This window comes from Natator depressus, chromosome 9 (genome assembly GCF_965152275.1).
Source record: "Natator depressus isolate rNatDep1 chromosome 9, rNatDep2.hap1, whole genome shotgun sequence".
Lineage (NCBI taxonomy): Eukaryota > Metazoa > Chordata > Testudines > Cheloniidae > Natator > Natator depressus.
In genome coordinates this window covers 23,757,173-23,780,143 of record NC_134242.1, presented here as the reverse complement: position 1 = coordinate 23,780,143, position 22,971 = coordinate 23,757,173, and the positions used below count along the sequence as shown (strand labels likewise).

Here is a 22,971-nt window from a genome sequence, read left to right as displayed (position 1 = left end):
GTAGTGACAGGCCTACAGGAATATCCAGGCACAGCCAGCTGGCCATTTCACAATACTTCTTCTGTGTTTGGTTTATATTTTCAAATCCGCAGTGAGGTAAATGGAGAACATCCACATAATACTATTCCTTGTTTAACAATTCAAGAGAAAGCGGGGGTGGGGTAGGATTTTAGTACTAAACCAGATACAAATACCTTCCAGTTCAAATAGCTAGAATAAATACCACATACAGCTGGACATGGATACCTAAAACTGACTTAACTAGTCATTACCTATGACTGCGCAGCTTAATAGTATATACTCTATTGTAAACTGATGCATAGATCACCTTGATGATCTGATCTGGGAAGGCCCATTGACTCCATGGACATACAGGCTTGGAGGGTTTGCAGGACTGGAACCCTCACTGTGTAGGGTGGTGAAAATCCCACCAAAATCTTTATTTTCTCCTATTTTAAAATTTTGATTTGGAATGATTTTGTATTCAAATGTAAAAGATTTCTAAAATGAAAAAGACAGACTAAAGCTGGGTATTGGTAGCTTGTCAAGCCATGTAGTTAGGCCAGTCCTCACAACTGCAGATGTGCCTATCAGCTCATTAGCTATTTCACCAGTGCTGATGTTCATTTCTGTTTAAAAAAAATCTCAGGCCCAGCACTACAGTTTGATGGGTGCTATGTAGCGTGCATTCTCCATGAGCAGACCATCTACGCAAAGATGCATTACTAAAACAGCACCTTTTCTGTGTGTTTCTCCCCTATTTCCAAGCAGTGGGAATGAAACTGGTGTTTTCCACAAAATGCACAGTGCTAAGTAACAGGATAAGACTGTTCACATCTGTTGGTTGTTCCCATTGTGGGAACAACATACAAAACAGTGTCATACACTGCCAGATCTAGCTTTGGGGCATGAGATCTCCTACCTCTTAGGGTTAGGGTGACCAGATGTCCCAATTTTAAAGGGACAGTCCCGATTTTGGGGTCTTTTTCTTACATAGGCTCCTATTACCCCCCACCCCCATCCTGATTTTTCACACTTGATGTCTGGTCACCCTACTTAGGGTGGACACCAACAGCATAGCCAGACCACCCCCTTCCTAGTCCTTTGGTTCATGATGCATTTCATGATGCATCCAGCACCAGCTGGCTTTGAGAGTCTTAACTCAGACATCAGTTACCTGAAACACTCTCATGAAACTTATATATCCTTGTAACGTCTGTCTCTACCTCCAGCCCCACTTTCAGGTGCATGCAGTCAAATACTTTGACATTCCAAAACATCCAGCTCCCCAAATATGGCCAACACTCATGCTAGTCAGCCAATTATATTCTATTTGCCCAACACTATTATAGATACCCTTGCAGTCAGGGGACAACTATAAAAGTCTGCAATACCTATTCTCTCTCTAGAGATAGCCTTTCCAGAGTTGAGCCACACTGGTGAGGCTGCGCAGGGAAGCTTTCAATGCCATTCCTCATGCTGTACCCATGCTGAGGTTAAAGACAGGCCTTGAGTCTCTAGGGATATCAATCCAGTACCTTTGGCTAGCTCTAATTTCAGCAACAATGTAAAAGTAACAGGATATAACACAAATACTTGAAAAATACGCTTGCCTGAATGCAACTACTGTACCTTAAACCTGTCTAGTACTGTGCATTACCATTACAAACAGTTAAAACAGCTCAAAATTTTTGATTTTACCAGTTAAAAAGAAGTAAATTAATCTGTATGAAATATATAGCTGAGAAGAAACTGACAGTCAACAACTTGATCTGCCACCTTCCTCTGCCTGAGAAACAATATACATTTCTTGCATTAACAAAAGAGAGCAGCAGTAAAACAATCTTAGGGGGCTGATTTTCATCCAATAATCACATCCCATGGGAATTAGAGGCATTCTGATGTGCCTGTTGCTTTATTAGTGTAGGGCATCTAATTAACCCTCATTACATCGAATAGATTTTTTATAGGCCAATCAACTTGTGAGGAAGTTGACAATTATTCTGGCAAATTTTAAAAAGTAAACACCAACCAATAGTCAAATAGACTGGTCTTAAAAGTACAGATTAATTTGTCTTTCAAAACCCAACCCACACATTAGGAAATCAGTAGAAGTGCAGGGAGATGTTCTTTTATGAATAAGCCCCTTTCTGTTGGACTGCATTTGCCCAAGAAAGGCACAAGTGCATCATGGACAACTTTGTACTACCTCCATGAAAGGAAGGGACTAAGCAGCCATTTTAGAGTTTAGAGTGCTTGATTTTGTTTATAGATGGTAATAAAAGTTCTTTAGAAGCAAAATTAAGCTTTAGGGTCAAAATTTCAGCCAGGCTCTGATAAGAGGCTGCTGTTATCTTGGAACGTCTCTGGAAGTGTTCCTGACACTAAACAAAAAAGACCATTTTGCATAGTATTTAGTAATGCCAATTGCTAATGGCTGAAGAAAGTAATTTTCCATTCAGAGTGTCTAATAATAAGAAGCACTGAAATTAATTTTGCAGTGTTAGCTACACTAGGCCAAATTTCTCTCTCTCTTCTTCTGGTATAAATCCACTGAAATTTCAGAATAGATATTCTGGATTTATACACTGGGACAACTGAGAGCAGAATTTAGTCCTTTATTGGGAGAAACAGAGAACTCTTACATTAGTATCCTACTTTCAGCAATACTTTGTATTTCCTTTCTGGTGATGATTCGAATGCTATAATGTCAGTATGGATTATTCAGTTAAACAAGAGAAATAGCCCAAGTTTTTTTTTATTTTATTTTATTTTTTAAAAAAGAGAATAGTGATTTTGTTTTGGGTATCCAGCTTGAAATATTTTAGAGGGCCCTGATTTTCAGAAAGTGCTGAGCACCTGTCCTGTGAAAAATCAAACCCCTCTAAAGTCTGTCAAGTTTGGCACGCAAAAATCACTGATCGCTTTTGAGAATCTAAGATGTAATTAATACTTTCCTTGCTGTTGTATTCCAGACTTTTTGCAAATGGTTGCTTTTTAACCTATGCAGACTTCAGTTTCACTGTTGCTTATCCATACATTTACTTGAACAACAAAATTAAGAATTGCTAACCAGGACTGAAAGGCATTTAGGTTTTTTCTTCTTCTTTTTTTTTTTTATAACTCAGTGCAATTTCTTAAGGCATAGGTGGATTAGTGACACAATAGCCTGGTACTAAATTAAACCTTCACCTTCGGGGGCACTTTTAGCCATAGGTCACCAACTAAGGGAATGTGAAAAGATTTTAAGAGCTGGTGGGCGCAAGCTACCTGTGTCACATGGGTGCAACTTCCACTGAAGCCAATGGGAGCTGCAGCTTTTTATCTGAAACCCTAAGTATGCAGGGTGGGATTTTCAAAAGTGCTCAGCCTTTGCCTAACTCTGTTGCCACTGACTTCAAAAAGAAGAGCATTAGGCCAAAGCTGAGGGTCTTTGAATAGCCCACCCTTTGTCTCCACAGGAAGAGGCATAAGCCCTTCAACAGCTTAGACAAGCTTAGCCAGCAAACCATTGGCTGAAATTAACAATGTAGTGTGAGGAGAAGATAGAATAATCATAGTCTTGAAAAGCCCAAGGGAGAGGGTAATGCTGGGGAGGGAAATGAGCAAACCAAACTGATGTTCTTCTAACTTACAGATTTTCCTTTGCGAAACAGAAGCTGATTGCCAGCGAGAGTGAAATAGCGAGTTTTCCACCTTTTGATAAACTTCCATCTAACTTGCTTTTCTTTCAGCTTGCCTTCAATCAGAGGTTGTCCATCTTGATTTACAACTAGTGAGGAAAGATATAATGAGGAAGTTATTCATTTCCTCTCTCTTATCTCAGAAGGAAGCACAATTTTTTCTCCAAACCAAAAATCAGTTTTGCAATGTTGCTGTATAAACCACAAGACCACATTTCCCCTCTGCCTCAAAATATTCAGCCATCATTGAAGAAAGGTGTTACAGTCCCCTATTCATGAAGGATCCATTTTGTGTAGTAGGTCTCATAGCGTGGACGATCTATATAGTTCCCTCTTCCCTTCATCTTTTCTTCTCCTAACTCTTACTACTGTATATTCATCCCCCCCACTTCCTATTTCTACCCAACTTATTATCCGACCTCACAATACTTATTCATACTATTGTACAACGAAGCATATGCTTAACAGAATAACCAAAAAATAATCCACCAAGATGCACCCAGAATGACCAAAGCAAATTCATGACCCTGTATGATTGATCTTTGCCCTCTTCTCCCCCAAATGACACCTATGCTCTATGTTTTCTCCAACTAAAACACTGTCATTGTACCACCAACAGTATTTAACTCCCCCCAAATTACATCTTCACGTAACATGTATTTAAAAGATCAGTTTAAAAACGCTTGGAGTCTGACGTGAGAAATGCTACCTGCACTGGCCCACTCACACCTTATGGAAAAGTCCCATGGAATCTGATGGAAGATAACTTTCTAGGGTTATGTTCCTGCTATAGAATTCTATAGGATGAATTGAAAACCCTCACAAAGGATAACATTCACTATTAAATCCAAATCATTTTTATTTTTAGAGTCATTTCCACAGAGCCAATGAAAAGCCAGGACTAGGATTTTCAAAGGGACCTAAGGGAGTTAGGTACCTAAACTCCATTGGACATTAGCTCCTATCTTCCTTAGGTCCCTTATAAGTTATGACTGCCACTCTGCCACACTGGTTTAGCTGACCACTGGCCAGTGTTTACGGAGAAAGAGACTATGTTCAACCCATTCCTCACCCCTTCCTGCCCACCTACACCAGGATATATGTGTGAGTGTTTGGAGGGGAGTCAGTGGGTGTAGAGTCCCTTGTTACTTGTATGTATAAGGACCCATTGTTTAGGTAGTCCATGTTGGTGTGTCAGGGGAGTTCTTACTCCCCTACACTCCCTTGCATGGGTGCATAGTCAGAGTCACCATCTAGCCCACAGAAAACAGCCCTTATAAAATCCCAATCCAAAAATATATTAGGCACAATCCTGATGAAAGGGTGGTACATGAGCTAGAAGCCAGGAGACTGAGTCAAACACATCCAAAACACAGTTCTTTCCCTGCTGCCTTCTTGCTTTGGGGGGGGGGGGGGGAGGGGCAAGAGTTGTTTGCTACTCACTTCCTCTACTGCTTATGTAGTTCAAGTCACTGCCTACCCTTACATTTTTAAGAGAACCCTATTGGTTTATTCATCATTAACTGCTTTAGGTCCTTCCATAAGGGAGGCCACAAAGTCATTTAATATTAACATAAAATGCTGTGAAAAATAATCCTCTCACTTTGGACAAACCAAGAATTACCTAGATCCTGTTCCAGCTTATGTTCAGCCAAATCTCATGGCACCAATGTTGGTAATGTGATATTTTCGATCACTTACATCTGCCTAAAATAATAAAATTATTCCAACACCTAGAACACAACTGCTGGAGCAGTGCAACACAAGACAGACCCTGGACACCCAATGTTTACCTTTCTCCCTCAGTAACAGTTCGGCACTTAACTACTTCCAACCCCATTGCTAAGTGTGGACTTCTGATCTCATGACCAAGGATTTAGGGTTTCAGAAAGGTGGTTTGTATAGTTTTTTTTTTAAAAAACACAGACACATTCTTGCCTCTCAAGTGGAACTCATTAAGGGGAAGTAAATAAAGCTGGATATTAAGATACAGCATTTGAAGTCTTTTTTATAGATGCATAGATTTTAAGGCCAGAGAGGAGCAGTATAATCACTTGTGTGATCTTATTTTTAATGCTATATTTATATAGCATTAAAAATAAGATCACACATTATATGAGTAAAGTGCAATAATAGACAGTGTATATTCAATAAAAAGAGGGGTGCCCTTGGCTGCTCCATCTTCAACTCAGCTGGTTTCCAGATCAGTGAACCCCTATAGTGAACCATGGTGTGCACAAAAGGCTACTAGTTATGGTTGTCAATCCAGATTACTTTTAAGGGAAACAACCAAAAAAAGAACATATATAAAGTTTCTAGTGAGGGAAATATTGTTCCCTCTCCATCACACAATGGTTTCATTATCTAGGTTTAAAAAATCACTTTGATTATTTAAAGCATGGGATGGGTGTTAAAGATTATTATTTGCTTCAAAGTGCCTCAGATTCTCATTTATAAATGTGCCTATATTTATAAGGCCATGTATATCCTTCACCCTCTGCCCACAATGTCCATTGAGGTTATATGTCCATTGACTGTGACAGGCTGAATATCAGTGGGAGATGCGCAGGATTTCAGGATTTGACACGGCTTTCAGACAGTAGACTCACAAAGAGGAACGTTCTAACACAAAAACCAAATCAATGAACAATCCACCCTGACTTAAAAAACAGCTAGCCCGGGTGTTATGAGTTACTGCTTGTCATTCTAAAGCACACCAGGCTACATTATGACTCTAGGTACAGCCCTGAGAGAAGGGTGGTGTTTCAACAGCATCACCTCAGGAACAGCCCCAATAGGGGCTGTGCATCACAGCACACCTCAGAGTCACAGTTCCTTCCCTGATGCCACCCTTTTTCTGGGTAGAGGAGTGGGGAAATGGCAATAATTTGCTGCTGTCTTATACCAGTGGCAAGTTATGATTGCCACTCTGCCACACTGGTTTAGCTGACCACTGGCCAGTGTTTACGGAGAAAGAGACTATGTTCAACCCATTCCTCACCCCTTCCTGACCTACTCCAGGATATATGTGTGTGTGTTTGGAGGGGAGTCAGTGGGTGTAGAGTCCCTTGTTACTTGTATGTATAAGGACCCATTGTTTAGGTAGCCCATGTTGGTGTGTCAGGGGAGTTCTTACTCCCCTACACTCCCTTGCATGGGTGCATAGTCAGAGTCACCATCTAGCCCACAGAAAACAGACATGGCAACTCTGAGGATATCCTTTGGAGTTTCTGAGAAGGCTTAACTCTATATCTATACAACTCTATTTACTGTTTGGTTCCTGAAAGACAAACAAAACATTAAAAATGTAATTCTTTAGAGTTAGCCCAAGAATGGATATTTTTCTCCAGCACTGCTAATGTTGTCCGAGGGGGCTCCCACCCCTTGCACTCCAGCTGCTGTGAAACAGGGTTTTCTTGTTGTATTATTGTAATTACTTTATGAAAGCCTCTAAAGGTAGTGAATAGCAAACAACTCTTTCCCCAAATTCTTCCCCCATTCTCAGTTTAAACTGACAAGATAAATGTTAGGCTTCCTTTCATCAGTGAAAAAAAATGATTCATTCCAGATTATCCTATTTAGTATGTAATGAGGCAAAGTGTTTTAGGACACAAATAATAAAAATCTGGGTGCCAAATTTCTACTCACGCATGAAGAGCTAACTATATGTCTCTGGTTAAAACTGTTTCTTTCTCATTGCTCACCCCAATGCTCCACATTCCTCAACTATACTTTGCATCTCTTTGTGTCAGGTCACGTTACGTTGAATTCTTTCATGTCATATTTGATGTGTTGTGAGACATGACCTGACACAAGACGAAGTGAAACAAAGCCATTCCTCCCCGCTGCCTAACCTTCTGTCGTTGCAAATATATGCAAATGTTTATGCAGAAAAACTTTGTTTGCTTCTGCACTCAGGTCATCTGAAGTTCTCTAGATTAATGGTGTCACATTTTTTAATTTACACCTTTGTAATAGCCCTTAACTTTATTACAGATGCGCGCGCACACACACACACACTTTTGTACTGCAAATCTCTTGAGAGACAATGAAAAAGTGAGCTATTACTCCTAATTTTTCATAGGACTAAATGCATTTTAGCAGCTGAGAGAAATAAATGCAGCCCAACCATGACTTACGTGAACTCTGCTGTCATTTGCTTGGGTAGAGATATAAAACTGCAGTACTTTCAGGGGATTGGCTTTTACTAGTGTGGGTAATTTTGGAAAGAATCTGCAATTTATGCATGGATGCCAATACAAAGTGGGATGGGAGTAAAGGAAATGCATAATACTATCAAGAGTTGAAGTGATTAAAGCCAGGGGTGGCGAGATCTTTACAATATGTAGGCATAGTGGGTTGTTGCAAATTGGTAGCTCTAAACAGTTTTTCCTATATATCTTCCCTGTTTCTCATCCCACTGATGCTAGCTGCTTTCAGCCTTCCCTCTGTTTTCATGTTCACTTTCCATCCACATGCAGTTCAGTTTTACTGGCCTGAACATTCACGAAAGCAATGTCAGATTTCCAGGTGTAAGTACTGGTGCAACCTGAATTTTAAATGCAAAGGTGTGAGTTCTTGCCGTAAGAGAACATGCACACTCCTTCACCAAGCATATTTGTAAAGACTGATGTGGACACTGGCCACACATTTGATCCAGGCTCCAAATGTTTGTTTTTTACCCTGAGGATTCCTAAATCCATATTCACCCTTACAAACTTGCTGTTTGTTGAGTTAATTAGATATTAATTAACTCAAGGTAAAAAGTTCTAGGGAAATGAAGGAACATCCATGCAACTCATCTGACCAATCACAACTAACCAACCCTTAAATAGTGATGCAAGAATGGCCCATGTTCACATTTTTCAAACTCTGTATACAAATATTGTCAAAGACTGCTGAGTAAATACATTGGCGTAAATTGCAATCCACTCCTGGATTTTCCCCTGAAGAGAAAGGCTGTATTTGTCACATAAGCCATGCACTGTAAATGATTTGTTCACCTGGAACCCTTCAAATTCTGATGGCACTGTCTCTTTCATCAGAACCAGACAGTATGGTCATTTCAGCCTGAGTCTGTGGCTCAGATGAGAACTAGTTCATTGAAGCTGGATCTGGTGATGCTGGTTGGGTGGGGGAAAATAACCAGGGGACATAGCAAAGACTATGGGCCTGACTGTAGTCCATGAAGTCTGCTTTATGTCCATCCCCCAGTACAATGCACAACCAGACCCCTTGATGTGCCTGGCGGAAGATTTGTGTGACATGCGGGAATCTTTCCATGGCTTAGGGCAATGGTGCCTGCCCCTTCCCAACCCCTCCTCCTGGCTCCCAGCATAGGAGACATGGCCAGAGGAAAGGGCCATGCACCCTCAGTTTACCCTTGATACCCAAATAACCACAATGGACTTGAGTGCTCTTTCATCTTTGCTTGGCAAGGAGGTTTCATAGATATTACGGTCAGAAGGGACCATTATGATCTAGTCTGACCTCCTGCACAATGCAGGCCACAGAATCTCAACCACCTACTCCTGCAATAAACCTCTCACCTATGTCTGAGCTATTGAAGTCCTCAAATCATGGTTTAAAGACTTCAAGGTGCAGAGAATCCTCCAGCAAGTGACCCGTGCCCCATGCTACAGAGGAAGGCGAAAAACCTCCAGGGCCTCTTCCAATCTGCCCTGGAGGAAAATTTCTTCCCGACCCCAAATATGATCAGCTGAACCCTGAGCATGTGGGCAAGATTCACCAGCCAGATACCCAGGAAAGAATTCTCTGTAATAACTCAGATCCCACCCCATCTAACATCCCATCACAGGCCATTGGGCCTATTTACCATGAATATTTAAAGATCAATAAATTGCCAAAATCATGTTATCCGATCATACCATCTCCTCCATAAATTTATCGAGATTAAACTTGAAGCCAGATAGGTCTTTTGCCCCGACTGCTTCCCTTGGAAGGCTGTTCCAGAACTTCACTCCTCTGATGGTTAGAAACCTTCATCCAATTTCAAGTCTAAACTTCCCAATGGCCAGTTTATATCCATTTGTTCTTGTGTCCACATTGGTACTGAGCTTAAATAATTCTTCTCCCTCTCCGGTATTTATCCCTCTGATATATTTATAGAGAGCAATCATATCTCCCCTCAGCCTTCTTTTGGTTAGGCTAAACAAGCCAAGCTCCTTGAGTCTCCTTTCATAAGACAGGTTTTCCATTCCTTGGATCATCCTAGTAGCCCTTCTCTGTACCTGTTCCAGTTTGAATTCATCCTTCTTAAACATGGGAAACCAGAACTGCACACAGTATTCTAGATGAGGTCTCACCAGTGCCTTGTATAATGGTACTAACACCTCCTTATCTCTACTGGAAATACCTCTCCTGATGCATCCCAAGACCGCATTAGCTTTTTTCACGGCCATATCACATTGGCGGCTCATAGTCATCCTGTGGTCAACCAATACTCCAAGGTCCTTCTCCTCCTCCGTTACTTCTAATTGATGCATCCCCAGCTTATAACTAAACTTCTTGTTATTAATCCCTAAATGCATGACCTTACACTTCTCACTATTAAATTTCATCCTATTACTATTACTCCAGTTTACAAGGTCATCCCAGTCCTTCTCTAAATTGGCAATATCTCCCAGCTTTGTATCATCCGCAAACTTTATTAGCACACTTCCACTTTTTGTGCCGAGGTCAATAATAAAAAGATTAAATAAGATTGGCCCCAAAACCGATCCCTGAGAAACTCCACTGGTAACCTCCCTCCAGCCTGACAGTTCACCTTTCAATATGACCTGCTGTAGTCTCCCCTTTAACCAATTCCTAATCTACCTTTCAATTTTCATATTGATCCCCATCTTTTCCAATTTAACTAATAATTCCCCACGTGGCACCGTATCAAAACGCCTTAATGAAATCTAGGTAAATTAGATCCACTGCATTTCCTTTGTCTAAAAAAATCTGTTACTTTCTCAAAAAAGGAGATCAGGTTGGTTTTGCATGATCTACCTTTTGTAAAACCATGTTGTATTTTGTCCCATTTACCATCGACCTCAATGTCCTTAACGACTTTCTCCTTCAAAATTTTTTCCAAGACCTTGCATACTATTGATGTCAAACTAACAGGCCTGTAGTTACTTGGATCACTTTTTCTTCCTTTCTTAAAAACAGAAACTATGTTAGCAATTCTCCAGTCATACAGTACAACCCCTGAGTTTACAGATTCATTAAAAATTATTTCTAATGGGCTTGTGTCATAAATATAAAGGGAAGGGTAAACACCTTTAAATCCCTCCTAGCCAGAGGAAAAACCCTTTCACCTGTAAAGGGTTAAGAAGCTAGGATAACCTCGCTGGCACCTGACCAAAATGACCAATGAGGAGACAAGATACTTTCAAAGCTGGAGGCGGGTTGGGGGTGTGTGTGTGTGGAAACAAAGGGCTCTCTCTGTCTGTGTGATGCTTTTGCCGGGAACAGAAAGGAAATGGAGTCTTAGAACTTAGTAAGTAATCTAGCTAGATATGTGTTAGTTTCTGTATTATTTAAATAGCTGATAAAATAGCTGTGCTGAATGGAATGTATATTCCTGTTTTTGTGTCTTTTTGTAACTTAAGGTTTTGCCTAGACGGATTCTCTATGTTTTGAATCTGATTACCCTGTAAGGTATTTACCATCCCGATTTTACAGAGGTGATTCTTTTACTTTTTCTTCAATTAAAATTCTTCTTTTAAGAACCTGATTGCTTTTTCATTGTTCTTAAGATCCAAGGGTTTGGGTCTGTGTTCACCTATGCAAATTGGTGAGGATTTTTATCAAGCCTTCCCCAGGAAAGGGGGTGTAGGGTTTGGGGAGGATTTTGGGGGGGAAAGATGTTTCCAAGCAGGCTCTTTCCTGGTTATATATCTGTTAGACGCTTGGTAGTGGCAGCAATAAAGTACAAGGGCAAAAGGTAAAATAGTTTGTACCTTGGGGAAGTTTTAACCTAAGCTGGTAAAAATAAGCTTAGGGGGTTTTCATGCAGGTCCCCACATCTGTACCCTAGAGTTCAGAGTGGGGAAGGAACCTTGACAGCTTGCAATTTCATGTGCCAATTCCTTTAATATTCTTGGATGAAGATTATCTGGGCCCCCTGATTTAGTCCCATTAAGCTGTTCGAGTTTTGCTTCTACCTCAGATATCTACCATATCTACCTCCATATCCTCATTCCCATTTGTCATGCTACCATTATCCCTAAGATCCTCATTAAAGACTGAGGAAAAGTATTTGTTTAGATATTGGGCCATGCCTAGATTATCCTTAACCTCCACTCCATCCTCAGTGTTTAGCGGTCCCACTTCTTTCTTTGTTTTCTTCTTATTTATATGGCTATAGAACCTTTTACTATTGGTTTTAATTCCCTTTGCAAGGTCCAACTCTACTTGACTTTTAGCCAGTCTCACTTTATCCCTACATGTTCTGACCTCAATAAGGTAGCTTTCCTTGCTGATCCCTCCCATCTTCCACTCCCTGTATGCTTTCTGCTTTTTCTTAATCACCTCTCTGAGATGCTTGCTCATCCAGCTTGGTCTACAACTCCTGCCTATGAATTTTTTCCCCTTTCTTGGGATGCAAGCTTCCGATAGCTTCTGCAGCTTTGACTTGAAGTAATCCCAGGCCTCCTCTGCCTTTAAATCCATAAGTTCTTCAGTCCAATCCACTTCCCTAACTAATTTCCTTAATTTTTGAAAGTCAGCCCTTTTGAAAATCAAAAACCCTAGTCGCAGATTTATTTTTGTTTATCCTTCTGTTCAGTTTGAACTGAATTTGGGATCACTTGAACCAAGATTGTACCCTACAACCATTTCTTCTATGAAGTCCTTATTACTCATCAAAACCAAATCTAAAATGGCATCCCCTCTAGTCGGTTCACAGTATGCATCCGATGAAGTGAGCTGTAGCTCACGAAAGCTTATGCTCAAATAAATTGGTTAGTCTCTAAGGTGCCACAAGTACTCCTTTTCTTTTTGCGAATACAGACTAAAAAGACGGCTGTTACTCTGAAACCTATCATATCTGGTTTCACTTCCTGCACCAGTAGCTCTAGTTCCTCCATTGTTACCTAGTCTCCTTGCATTGGTGTACAAACATCTTCATTTTTGCTGTTTGGCCTCACTGACATTCTTTACACGATTAGGCACGGACATTCTACAGCCAGTATGACCTATTAGACTGGTATCCATACTGCCCTTCCTCCTTATGTCCATTCTCCTACCCACAGCTGTATCCTTTCTTACTTCGTTTTCTTCCCTCTCAATGCTAAAATCCGGCGTGGAGATTACCTGGACATCTCCCAACCACCTCCCCCAAATTCCTAGTTTAAAGCTCTCTTAAATCATCAGTTGTGCCAGCCTCCATCCTAGAAGTCTATTTCCTTCCCTATTCAGATGAAGTCCATCCTGAGAGAACTGTCCTCTGTCCATGAATGCCTCCCAGTGGCCATACATCCCAAAGCCCTCCTTATAGCACCACTGCCTGAGGCATCTGTTGATAGTCATAATCTTGTCACATCTTTGTTGCCCTTCTCTAGGAACAGGCAGAATCCCACTAAAGATCACCTGAGCCTCGATTTCTTTAAGCGTCTTCCCCAGCCTGGCACAGAATCCCTAGATACGTTCCAGCGAGAATCTACCAGTATCATTTGTTCCCTCATGAAGGACAATCAGTGGGTTCTTTCCCACTCCCTTTAGGATCCTCTTCAACCTCAGGTCCACATCCCATATCTTAGCACCTGGAAGACAGCACACCCTTCTATTCTCTGGATCAGCTCTGGTTACAGGCCTGTCCATTCTTCTCAGTAAGAGTCTCCGATCACGTAGACCTGCCTTTTCCTGGTGACGGTGCAATTCTCCAGTCTATCCCCTGTTCCCTCTGGCTGCAAGTTCTTTCCATTCCTATTCTCCCTTGTAATCCTCTTCAGCCCATCCTGTATCCTCCAGGGGCTCATATTTGGTGTAGTCTACATTGACCCTTGCCCTTTTCCTATAGGGCTAGTCGCTCTTCTCTTCTTCCTTGCCCTTCCACCTTCAGTGACCACCTCCTGAGCCCCTTCTTCATTTTCCAACTCTGCAAACCTGTTCTTGAGCTCTATTTCTCTTTCACTAGCCCGTCTTTTCCTCTGCCTGGTTCTCTTAGTCACATGCTTCCACAGTCCATTTTCTTCATCCAGCAGTCTCCCCTCAGAGTTCTTCGGTTCTGCTTCCATCCGCAAGTCTCAGCTTTTCCCTTTAGCCACCTCATGTCTTTGCTCCATAATCCGCTCGAACTCCCTTCTAAACTCAACCAGACTTTCCACCTGCATCTCCAATCCTCGGATCTTTTCTTCCATCAGCTCTATCAGACGGCACTTCATGCAGACAAAACTCTTTCCAGGTACCCCCTCCATGATCACGTACATACCGCAGCTTCCACATCCAGTCATCTTCATTGCGTCTTCCATTACATGGGTCACTCCCACTGCTGCCTCTGTATCTGTCATACCCTTCCCACCTAAATCCTGTTAATCTGGGAAAACAAACGAGCACTGCAATACAAACTCCCCTTTCAAACTCCCACTCAAACTCCCCTGTTTACAGCTCTGTTTGCTGGCTCCTGTGCCGCTGCAGCTGTCTTGTTATGAGTTTTCTTTTTGAACCCACCATCGTTATCTAGCAGAATGGATTAATGCAAGGCTACTCTTGGAAACGTCATCCAGTCCAGAACGTGACTGTCTACTACCTTACCAGTGGTTCCAGTTAGGCACATGCTGCACCAATACTCCATTGACTGCCCTGGGGTCCACCTAGTGTCTGGGTGCCATTCAAAATACTAGTTTTGAGCTATAAATCTCTTTATGGCTTGAGCCCTATATATTTTAGAGCCCTGAATATTGTCTCTCTCTTTATACTACAAACCAGCAGTTGAGATTAGCTGGGATGTTCAAGATGACAGTGCTTAGATTTATTCCTCTTTAGGGGCTGACAGGAAAGATGGTTTTGTGGTAAAGGCACTGGATTGGAACCAGGAGATCGAAGTTCAATCTTTCCTCAACCACAGACATCCTGTGTCTTTGGGAAAGTTACTTAATCTGTCAGTGCCTTATCTGTTCTTTTCCCCAACTTTTGTCTGTCTTTTCTATTTTGGCTGTCTATGTTCAATACCACGCACAATGGGTCCCCGATCTTAGCTGAGGTCTCCCAGAACTACTATAATAATAGTTCTCCATGGGAAGACCCTTGAATTTACTTCCCCTGGGATTCAAGAGGACATTTGTTTACCATTAGGGTATGTTGCAAAGCCTGTCTATTCTTTCAGGCTTTTCCAGAGGAGACAGGTTGGGGTTGAGGAGGTACTGAGAGGAGGTGGGGAGTTTTTAATTACTGTTAGTAGATATGTTACTAATATGTTTCTGTGGTTTATTGTTTTTTGTACAACTAGGTGAACTTTTCTAAATTGCAGGGCCACCTTGCCCCATCTCGTTTCTGGCTAGCTGCAGCCTCAGTTTCCCCTCAGTTCCAGGGGCTGATTGCCTGCCCGCACATTCCACCACATGTAGGCTGCTGGCCTGTGCCTCCCAAAGCCATGAAGGACTCAGTGCCAGGCTCAGAGTCTGCATCAGGCCCAATTTTATTCTCCAAATGTAACATCTAGGCAAAACATCAAACACAAAAACAGCTCCTCTGCCCACCTTGGGCTACAGCTCCCAAAGGCTTTTCCCCTTTGCTTGTTTGTCCCTCCCACTTCAGGGTTCACTGCAGGAGCCAGTCTCCCTCCTGCAGCTCCTTCTAACTGAGCTTTTTCTGCTCTTTATAGAAAACACTTGATCCCTTCCCAGCTGATAAATGTACAGGGCTGGCAGGCCTGCAAGCTTCCCGGCCCTTGAAAAGGTAGGGTAACCTGCAACATGATAAAATAAAGGAATATGTCATTGCCATTGATGTCTAATTGTAGCATTTTATTGTAGATAACTTTTGACCCCATATTTACATGTGTAGTTAACCTTCTAATTTGTGATTAGATCATTTTGAGACACACAAATTGCTGTGATGTGTGTTGCTGGAGGACATGGTGTCCCCATTAGAATGTGAAGTTTGGTGTCTAGAAAAGAATAATCTCCATGGCATGCTTAATAAGGGGGGAGGAGAGGATGCCTGACCAGACGAAATGTCAGAAATGCTATGATGAAGTGTCCACATTGAAAAACACATGGCCCAATTATATGGATAAGAAACTTACCTGCAGCATCAAGTAGCCAAGTTTAGTGGATAAGTATTAAATAAAAAGAGAATTTCAGCCTTAGTATAAAAATGAACAAACAAGTTTAAGAAGAAACTTGGGGGAGGGATAGCTCAGTGGTTTGAGCATTGGCCTGCTAAACCCAGGGTTGTGAGTTCAATCCTTGAAGGGGCCATTTAGGGATCTGGGGCAAAAATTGGGGATTGGTCCTGCTTTGAGCAGGGGGGTGGACTAGATGACCTCCTGAGGTCCCTTCCAATCCTGATAGTCTATGATTCTAAGAAAGAAAAACAAATTGTTTCTATAGTTATATAGTAATAGAGTGTCATACAGCTACACAGTGATTTACAGAGCACAATGAGCACAGTATAAATACCTAGCCAGACTGATAGATTTCTAGAGCATCTTACAAACCTGCCCACTCCTGATCCCATTCAGCTCAATGGTAGTTCTGACATTGATTTCAGTGGTAGCAGGGACAGGTCCTAACTCAAACTCAGGGTATGTCTATACGAGAGCTGCTATGATGGCAGAGCTACAGTTCTTCATCTGTGCCACTGTATTGTTGATGCTTCCTGCACTGACAGAAGGGGTTTTCCTGTCAATGCAGTTAATCCACCTCTCTGAGAGGCAATAGCTAAGTTGACAGAAGAATTCTTCCATTGACCTAGCCACATCTACACTGCGGGTTAGGTTGACCTAACTATAGTGCTCTGGGTGCAAAGTTTTTCACAGCCCTGAGCAACATAGCTAGGTCAATCTAATTTTTAAGTGTAGACCAGTCCTAAGAGGAGACAAAGGGCAATATATTCAGGCACAAGATGATGATGTTGGTGGGGAGGTAGGTAGGTAGACAGCTGATATGCAGTTTCAGACCAAAGTGGATATTTATGGATAAATTATAAAGTCTCTCAATAGCAGGTTTACACTGGAAATGCAGATACATTTTCAAGATTTGTAGTAGTTGGAACCAATCCTACAATCACAGTCCTCATATGCATCTAGAGACAAATCCATTGGCTACACTGTGCCAGCTTCAGCAGACACCATAATGAAGTAGATGCCAGTATGTCTGAAGCCCTGATTAAAAGAGAAGAGTTCATAAAGGATAACAATGAAGCATTATTCCAAAGATTTTTAAAGTCCTTTCTCTTATTTTCTTAGCAATTAAGTTTCCTAAATATCTATAGGACATAAGGACCTCTCTCATAACCTGCTTGTTGCCACAGTTTGTTCATTTAATGAACTAAATTTCCTTTTTATGGTGTCACAGTCACTTTAGAGCCAAATCCTGAAATCCTGATTTTGTTTTTACTGAGTCTTTACTCCAGCAGAATGTCCAACGAATGTCTGAATCTCCTTTTGTTTACGCTGGTGCAAATCAGAACTGAATGTTGAAGTCCATGGAATGACACCAGTGGTGCAAGGGAGCTCAGACTGAGTGCATACTCTACTGTGTAAAGACTTCAGGACTTGACCCATCAGTAGAAGAATTTATTTAGTTGATCCAAGAGAAGGTTAACAAGCAACTTGATCACATTCTACACAAACCTACGTGATGAAGTAATTTCTGATAGTAGATGACTTACTCTGGCAGAAAAAAGCATAACAAGATCTGGTGGTTGGAAGCTGAAACTAGACAAATTCAGACTAAAAATAAGGCACAGTTTAACCATGAGGGTAATTAACCATTTGAACAACTTGGTTAGACATGTGGTGGATTATCCATCACTTGAACTCTTTATATCAGGACTGGTTTCTTTATAAAATATGCTATAGCTCAAATAGAAGTCAAGGGCTTGATGCAGAAATTATGGGGTGAGGATGTATGGCCTGTGTTATGCAGGAGATTGGACCCAGATGATCATTATTCTTCTGGCCCTTTTGGCCCTAAAATCTGTATTTATGGTAATATCATGATGTGAACAGTTTAATATATGTGACCCTTTGTCCTAAAAGCTAGTGTTTACACACAATGGATTCAAGAAACTTAAATATTTAAACATTTACTAAACATTTTTTTCACAGCCTCTGACTTCCTGGAAAGCCCACAACAATGTTGAAAATGTTTCCCAAACCCAAATGGAAAATTATTTTGCCTAGAACATCAGTTGCCTCCAGAGTACCTGAATATAATAGAGAACTTCTCCAAGTCAATTTAAGCCTGACTGCTATTCCTGAATGTACCTCCACCAGAATTTCTTCCCTTCCCCTACCCAGTAATTGCATTAAACATCTTTTGTGTTACAGAACTGCAGTTCATTGTGCTTTCAGTAGTTCTGGGGACTGAGTGAAAATAATAAAATATCAAGTTATATTAATATATAGAGAATATATATAGCAATCAAAAGAGATAAAAACAAAGTCATAAAACTCAAATTTTGTAACAGTAAAATGAAGGTGCTTACAAAAATTCTACCCCATCATGACCAATAATAAATTCCACTAAACTTAAGAGTGCTCTGGAATGTGTTGGTAGTAAGTGGAAGATGATAAATGCAGCTAATCCATGGGAATATGTATTCACACTCTATCATGGCTCATGCTTTTGTTGAAAACCTGGAAAAGACACATTACTGAATGCCACTTTCTATAGCTTTCAGACAAGCATTATAGCTTGGCTATTTCAATTTTTAGATAATCTTCACTGCTAGCTAAAGATAAATGCATTCGAGAGAGTTAATATGCTGAGTGAATTGCTTTTTTTAAGAGGAATTGATCAAATGCCCCAGTTTTACCCGAATCATTGCCCATGGGCACTATGTCTCTTTTGAAGCCCACAGGGATTACTACGATTTCTTTGTAAGCTTCCAGAATCTGGAATGTACTTCAATTCCCTCCTAGGCTATCAAGTGGTTTTTACTGAATGTTTTTTTGTGCAAGATCTTGAGAAGCCAACTGTTAATACAGAGGGCTATGTTGAAAAGGGGCTGTTAAGAGCCAGCTTTTCATAAGAACAGGCATATATTGTATTTACTAACACTTTAATGACTCATAATTGGGGCTGTACAAACAACATTTCAAAGAATTTAACTTTGTTTTTTCAGTTATGAGACCAACTGCACACTGAACATTGAAACAAGCACAGATTTTTGCTGTGAATATCGTGACTGTGGGAATCCTCCTCCCCCTGGCAGAGGGGGAAATTGTAGGGACAGTTTATGATTATTTAATAGTACCCCTGCAAAAGCCTGGCTGCCTAATAAAAGCTTTCCAGTGAAAAGAATGCATGTGAAATATACAAACTTCCTCAGACATTCACCATTTGGGGCCATCCTCCGTGTTGCCGAAGAACTGTTGCCTCTCCTCATAATCTTACTATCAAAGATTATGATGCCTCTGAAAACCACATTGGCTGCCTCTGAAGAGTGCCACTGATCTGGTGGCCTAAGACAGGATCCAGGCTTTAAGGCATAATCCTTTTTAAATCTTGAGGATAAGCAGCATCTTGCAACATGGTATCCAATGTAGAACATAGAAAAATTGTAGCAAAACCGAGTATTAATACTAAAAAAGTAAGTAAGTTACAATGAACTCGCCATTGAACTCAGAGGTGGCCAGTTCCAAACCAATATAATTACTTTTGGGAAGAAGGTAGGGTTGTGACTATTAGGAGACCATCATACGGGGCCTCATCCAAAACAATGGGAAGTCAAGGGAAGACTCCCTTAACGTCCACAGACCTTGGACCAGGCTGTGGTTTTTTTTGGACAATGGCGTGGCATGGTATGAAGGCCTCAGTGACATAGATGACCATGTTATGCACAGGTGACAAGTCACAGGTTAGGCAGCACTTCCCAAATGAATGCCCTTTACACCACACCACATCATTTCTTCTGTATAGGCTGCCAATTTTACAGAAAATGTATTTTAGAAACTTTAAAGAGGGTGAGGTTTTTTGAAAATTGTTACTTCTTTATGTCCTTCCTTGTAAAGCCAAGATCCTCTAGCACCATGAATTCAATGGTATAAGTCTCAGAGGCAGAGCAAAATTATAGCTACTACATTTTATAAGCCTCTAGAATTCTTAACATAGCTTTTCCATAAAACATAATATCTCAGTTTAAAGTTCAATATCTCGTGATCTACCACAGCCCACAAGGGGAGAGGCAATTCTTGATTTGGTCCTAAGCAGACAGGATCTGGTTGGTAACAGCGACCATAATGTAATTAAATTTAACATCCTTGTAGGAGGGGGAGGGGAAATACCAAAGAAACCCAACACAGTAGCATTTAAGTACAAAAAGAGGATCAGCACAAAAATGAGGAAGCTAGTTAAATGGAAATTAAAAGAAATAGTCACAAGTGAAATGCCTGCAAGCTGCATGGAAACATCTTTAAAACACTAATAGAGACTAAAACTATATGAATACCCTAAATTTAAAGAAAAAAAAAGGACAAGGACCAAAAATGTCACCATGGCTAAACAGAGTAAAAGAGGCAGTTAGAGATAAAAAGACATCTTTTAAAAATTGGAAGTCAAATCCTACTGAGGAAAATAGAAAGAAACAAACTCTGGCAAGACAACGCATAATTCGGCAGGCATAAAAAGAATCTGAAGAGCAACTAGCAAAAGACTCAAAAACTAATAGCAAACAATCAGTGTTGCTACTGGAAGATTGAGGTGCTAAATGAGCACTCATGGAAGACAAGGCCATTGCAGAGAAGCTAAATGAATTCTTTGTATTGGTCTTCACTGGAGAGGATGCGAGAGAGATTCTCACACCTGAACCATTCTTTTCAGGTGTCAGATCTGAGGAACTGCCCAAGACTGAGGTGTAGTATAAAGCTTTTGGAACAAATTGATAAATTAAAAACAGTAATAAATCACCAGGACCAGATGGTATTCACCCAAGAGTTCTGGAGGTACTCAAATATGAAATTTCTGAATTACTAACTGTGGTATGTAACCTATTGCTTAAATCAGCCTCTGTGCCAGGTGACTGGCAGATTGCTAATGTAACACTGATTTTTTTTTAAAAGGCTCCAGAGGTGATCCTGGCAATTACAGGATCATAACCCTAACTTCAGTACTAGGCAAATTGGTTGAAATTATAGTAAAGAACAGAATTATCAGACACATAGATGAACACAATATGTGGGGAAGAGTCGACATAGCTTTTATGAAGGAAATTATGCCTCACCAATCTGTTAGAATTTTAAGAGGGTCAGCAAACATGTGGACAAGGGTGATGCACTTGACATAATGTATTTGGACTTTCAGAAAGCCATTGACACGGTCCCTCACCAAAGGCTCTTATCCCATTACTGCCTACTTTGTTTAAGAGGGAAGGTCCTCGCATAGATATGTAACCGGTTAAAAGACAGGAAACAAAGGGTAGGAATAAATCATCAGTTTTCAGAATGGGGAGAGGTAAATAGCGGTGTTCCCCAGGGATCTATAATGCAACCGGTGCTGTTCAACATGTTCATAAATGGAAAAGGGGGGAAACAGGGGGCAAAGTTTGCACTCTATACTAAATTACTCAAGATAGTTAAGTCCAAAGCAAATTGTGAAGAGTTACAAGGGGATTTCACAAAACTGGGTGCCTGGACAAAACAACAGATGAAATTCAGTTGATAAATGCAAAGCAATGCACACTGGAAAACATAATCTCAACTATATATACAAAGTGATGAGATCTAAATTAGCTGTTATCACTCAAGAAAGCTGTTATCACTTGGAGTCCCTGTGGAGAGTTCTCTGAAAACATCTGCTCAATTTGCAGCAGCAGTCAAAATAAACCCCTCAAAACCAAAAAACCTAACAGAATGTTAGAAATCATTAGGAAAGGGATAGATAATAAAACAGAAAATATCAGTATGCCACTACATAAACCCATGATATGCCAACATCTTAAATACTGCATGCAGTTTTGGTTGCCTCATCTCAAAAGAGATATATTAGAACTGGAAAAAAAGTACAGAGAAGGGCAACAAAAATGATCAGGGGGATAGAATGGCTTCCACATGAGGAGGGACTAAGAAGACTGGGACTATTCAGCTTAGAGAAGAGATGACTAAAGGGGGAGATGATAGAGGTCAACAAAATCATGACTGGTGCGGAGAAAGTAACAAGGAAACGTTATTTACCCTTTCACATAACACACGAACCAGGGGTCACCCAATGAAGTTAATAGGAAGCAGGTTTAAAACAACCATAAGGAAACATTTCGTCACATAAGGCACAGTCAACCAGTAGAACTCATCAGGGGATGCTGTGAAGGTCAAAAGTGTATCTGGGTTCAAAAAAGAATAGATAAATTCATTAAGGATAGATCTGTCAATAGCTCTTAGCCAAGATGGTCAGGGATGCAACTCCATGCTCTGGATGTTCCTAAATCTTGGACTGCCAGAAGCTGGGACTGGATGACAGAGAATGGATCACTCAATAGTTGCCTTGTTCTGTTAATTTCCTCTGAAGCATTTGGCACAGGCCACTGTTGAAAGAGAGGATACTGGGCTAAATGGACCATTGGTCTCATTCAATATGGCCATTCTTATGTTATGAGAAACAAGGGAAATTAAAGCAGGAACAAAAATAAAGTCCAACAATTTTATGTTAGTACCGCCACCCTGAATCTGGGGATTCAGTCTCTGCCCCCTGGTCCTTTGGGGGTCCCAGGCCTGCCCTCTCCTCTAAGTCCCAGCACAGGGACTCTGGGCTGGGCAGTCAAAGATTGTTTGCATATGTATGTCTCTTGCTACCTCCCACCTCTACCCCTTGCAGATATCTTCTGTATGGCAACCTTCTCAGATCTTTCTGCCAGCAAAGCAGTCCCTCTAGGCAACTTTTCTGCATCTGATACTGTAATGCTTCTCCACTGTGGTGTTCGGCCTCTGACAATCACCCTGCTCTGTCTGTTTGCAGCTTTTTATTGCAGCTGCCACTAACCAACCATTTAGCCACAGCTGAGAGAGCGAGTGCACTCTTCATTAACTCTTTAGGTGCCGCTCCCTTGTGGGATCTATACACCCCAGCAGAGATGCAGTCTGAGAGGGAGACCATCAGGTAGAAACCTCCCATAGATA

General features: G+C 41.0%; 1 protein-coding gene across 4 annotated transcripts in view; it reads right to left on the bottom strand.

Moving 5' to 3' along the window:
- The window catches only part of VEPH1 (ventricular zone expressed PH domain containing 1), a 166,205-nt gene that overhangs the window by 22,882 nt on the left and 120,352 nt on the right, over positions 1 to 22,971 (bottom strand). For all 4 annotated transcript variants that reach the window (XM_074963708.1, XM_074963709.1, XM_074963711.1 and 1 more), the window contains exon 13: positions 3,636 to 3,772. In XM_074963708.1, coding sequence (XP_074819809.1) covers positions 3,636 to 3,772 — 137 coding nt within the window. The remainder of the gene's footprint in view (positions 1 to 3,635; positions 3,773 to 22,971) is intronic.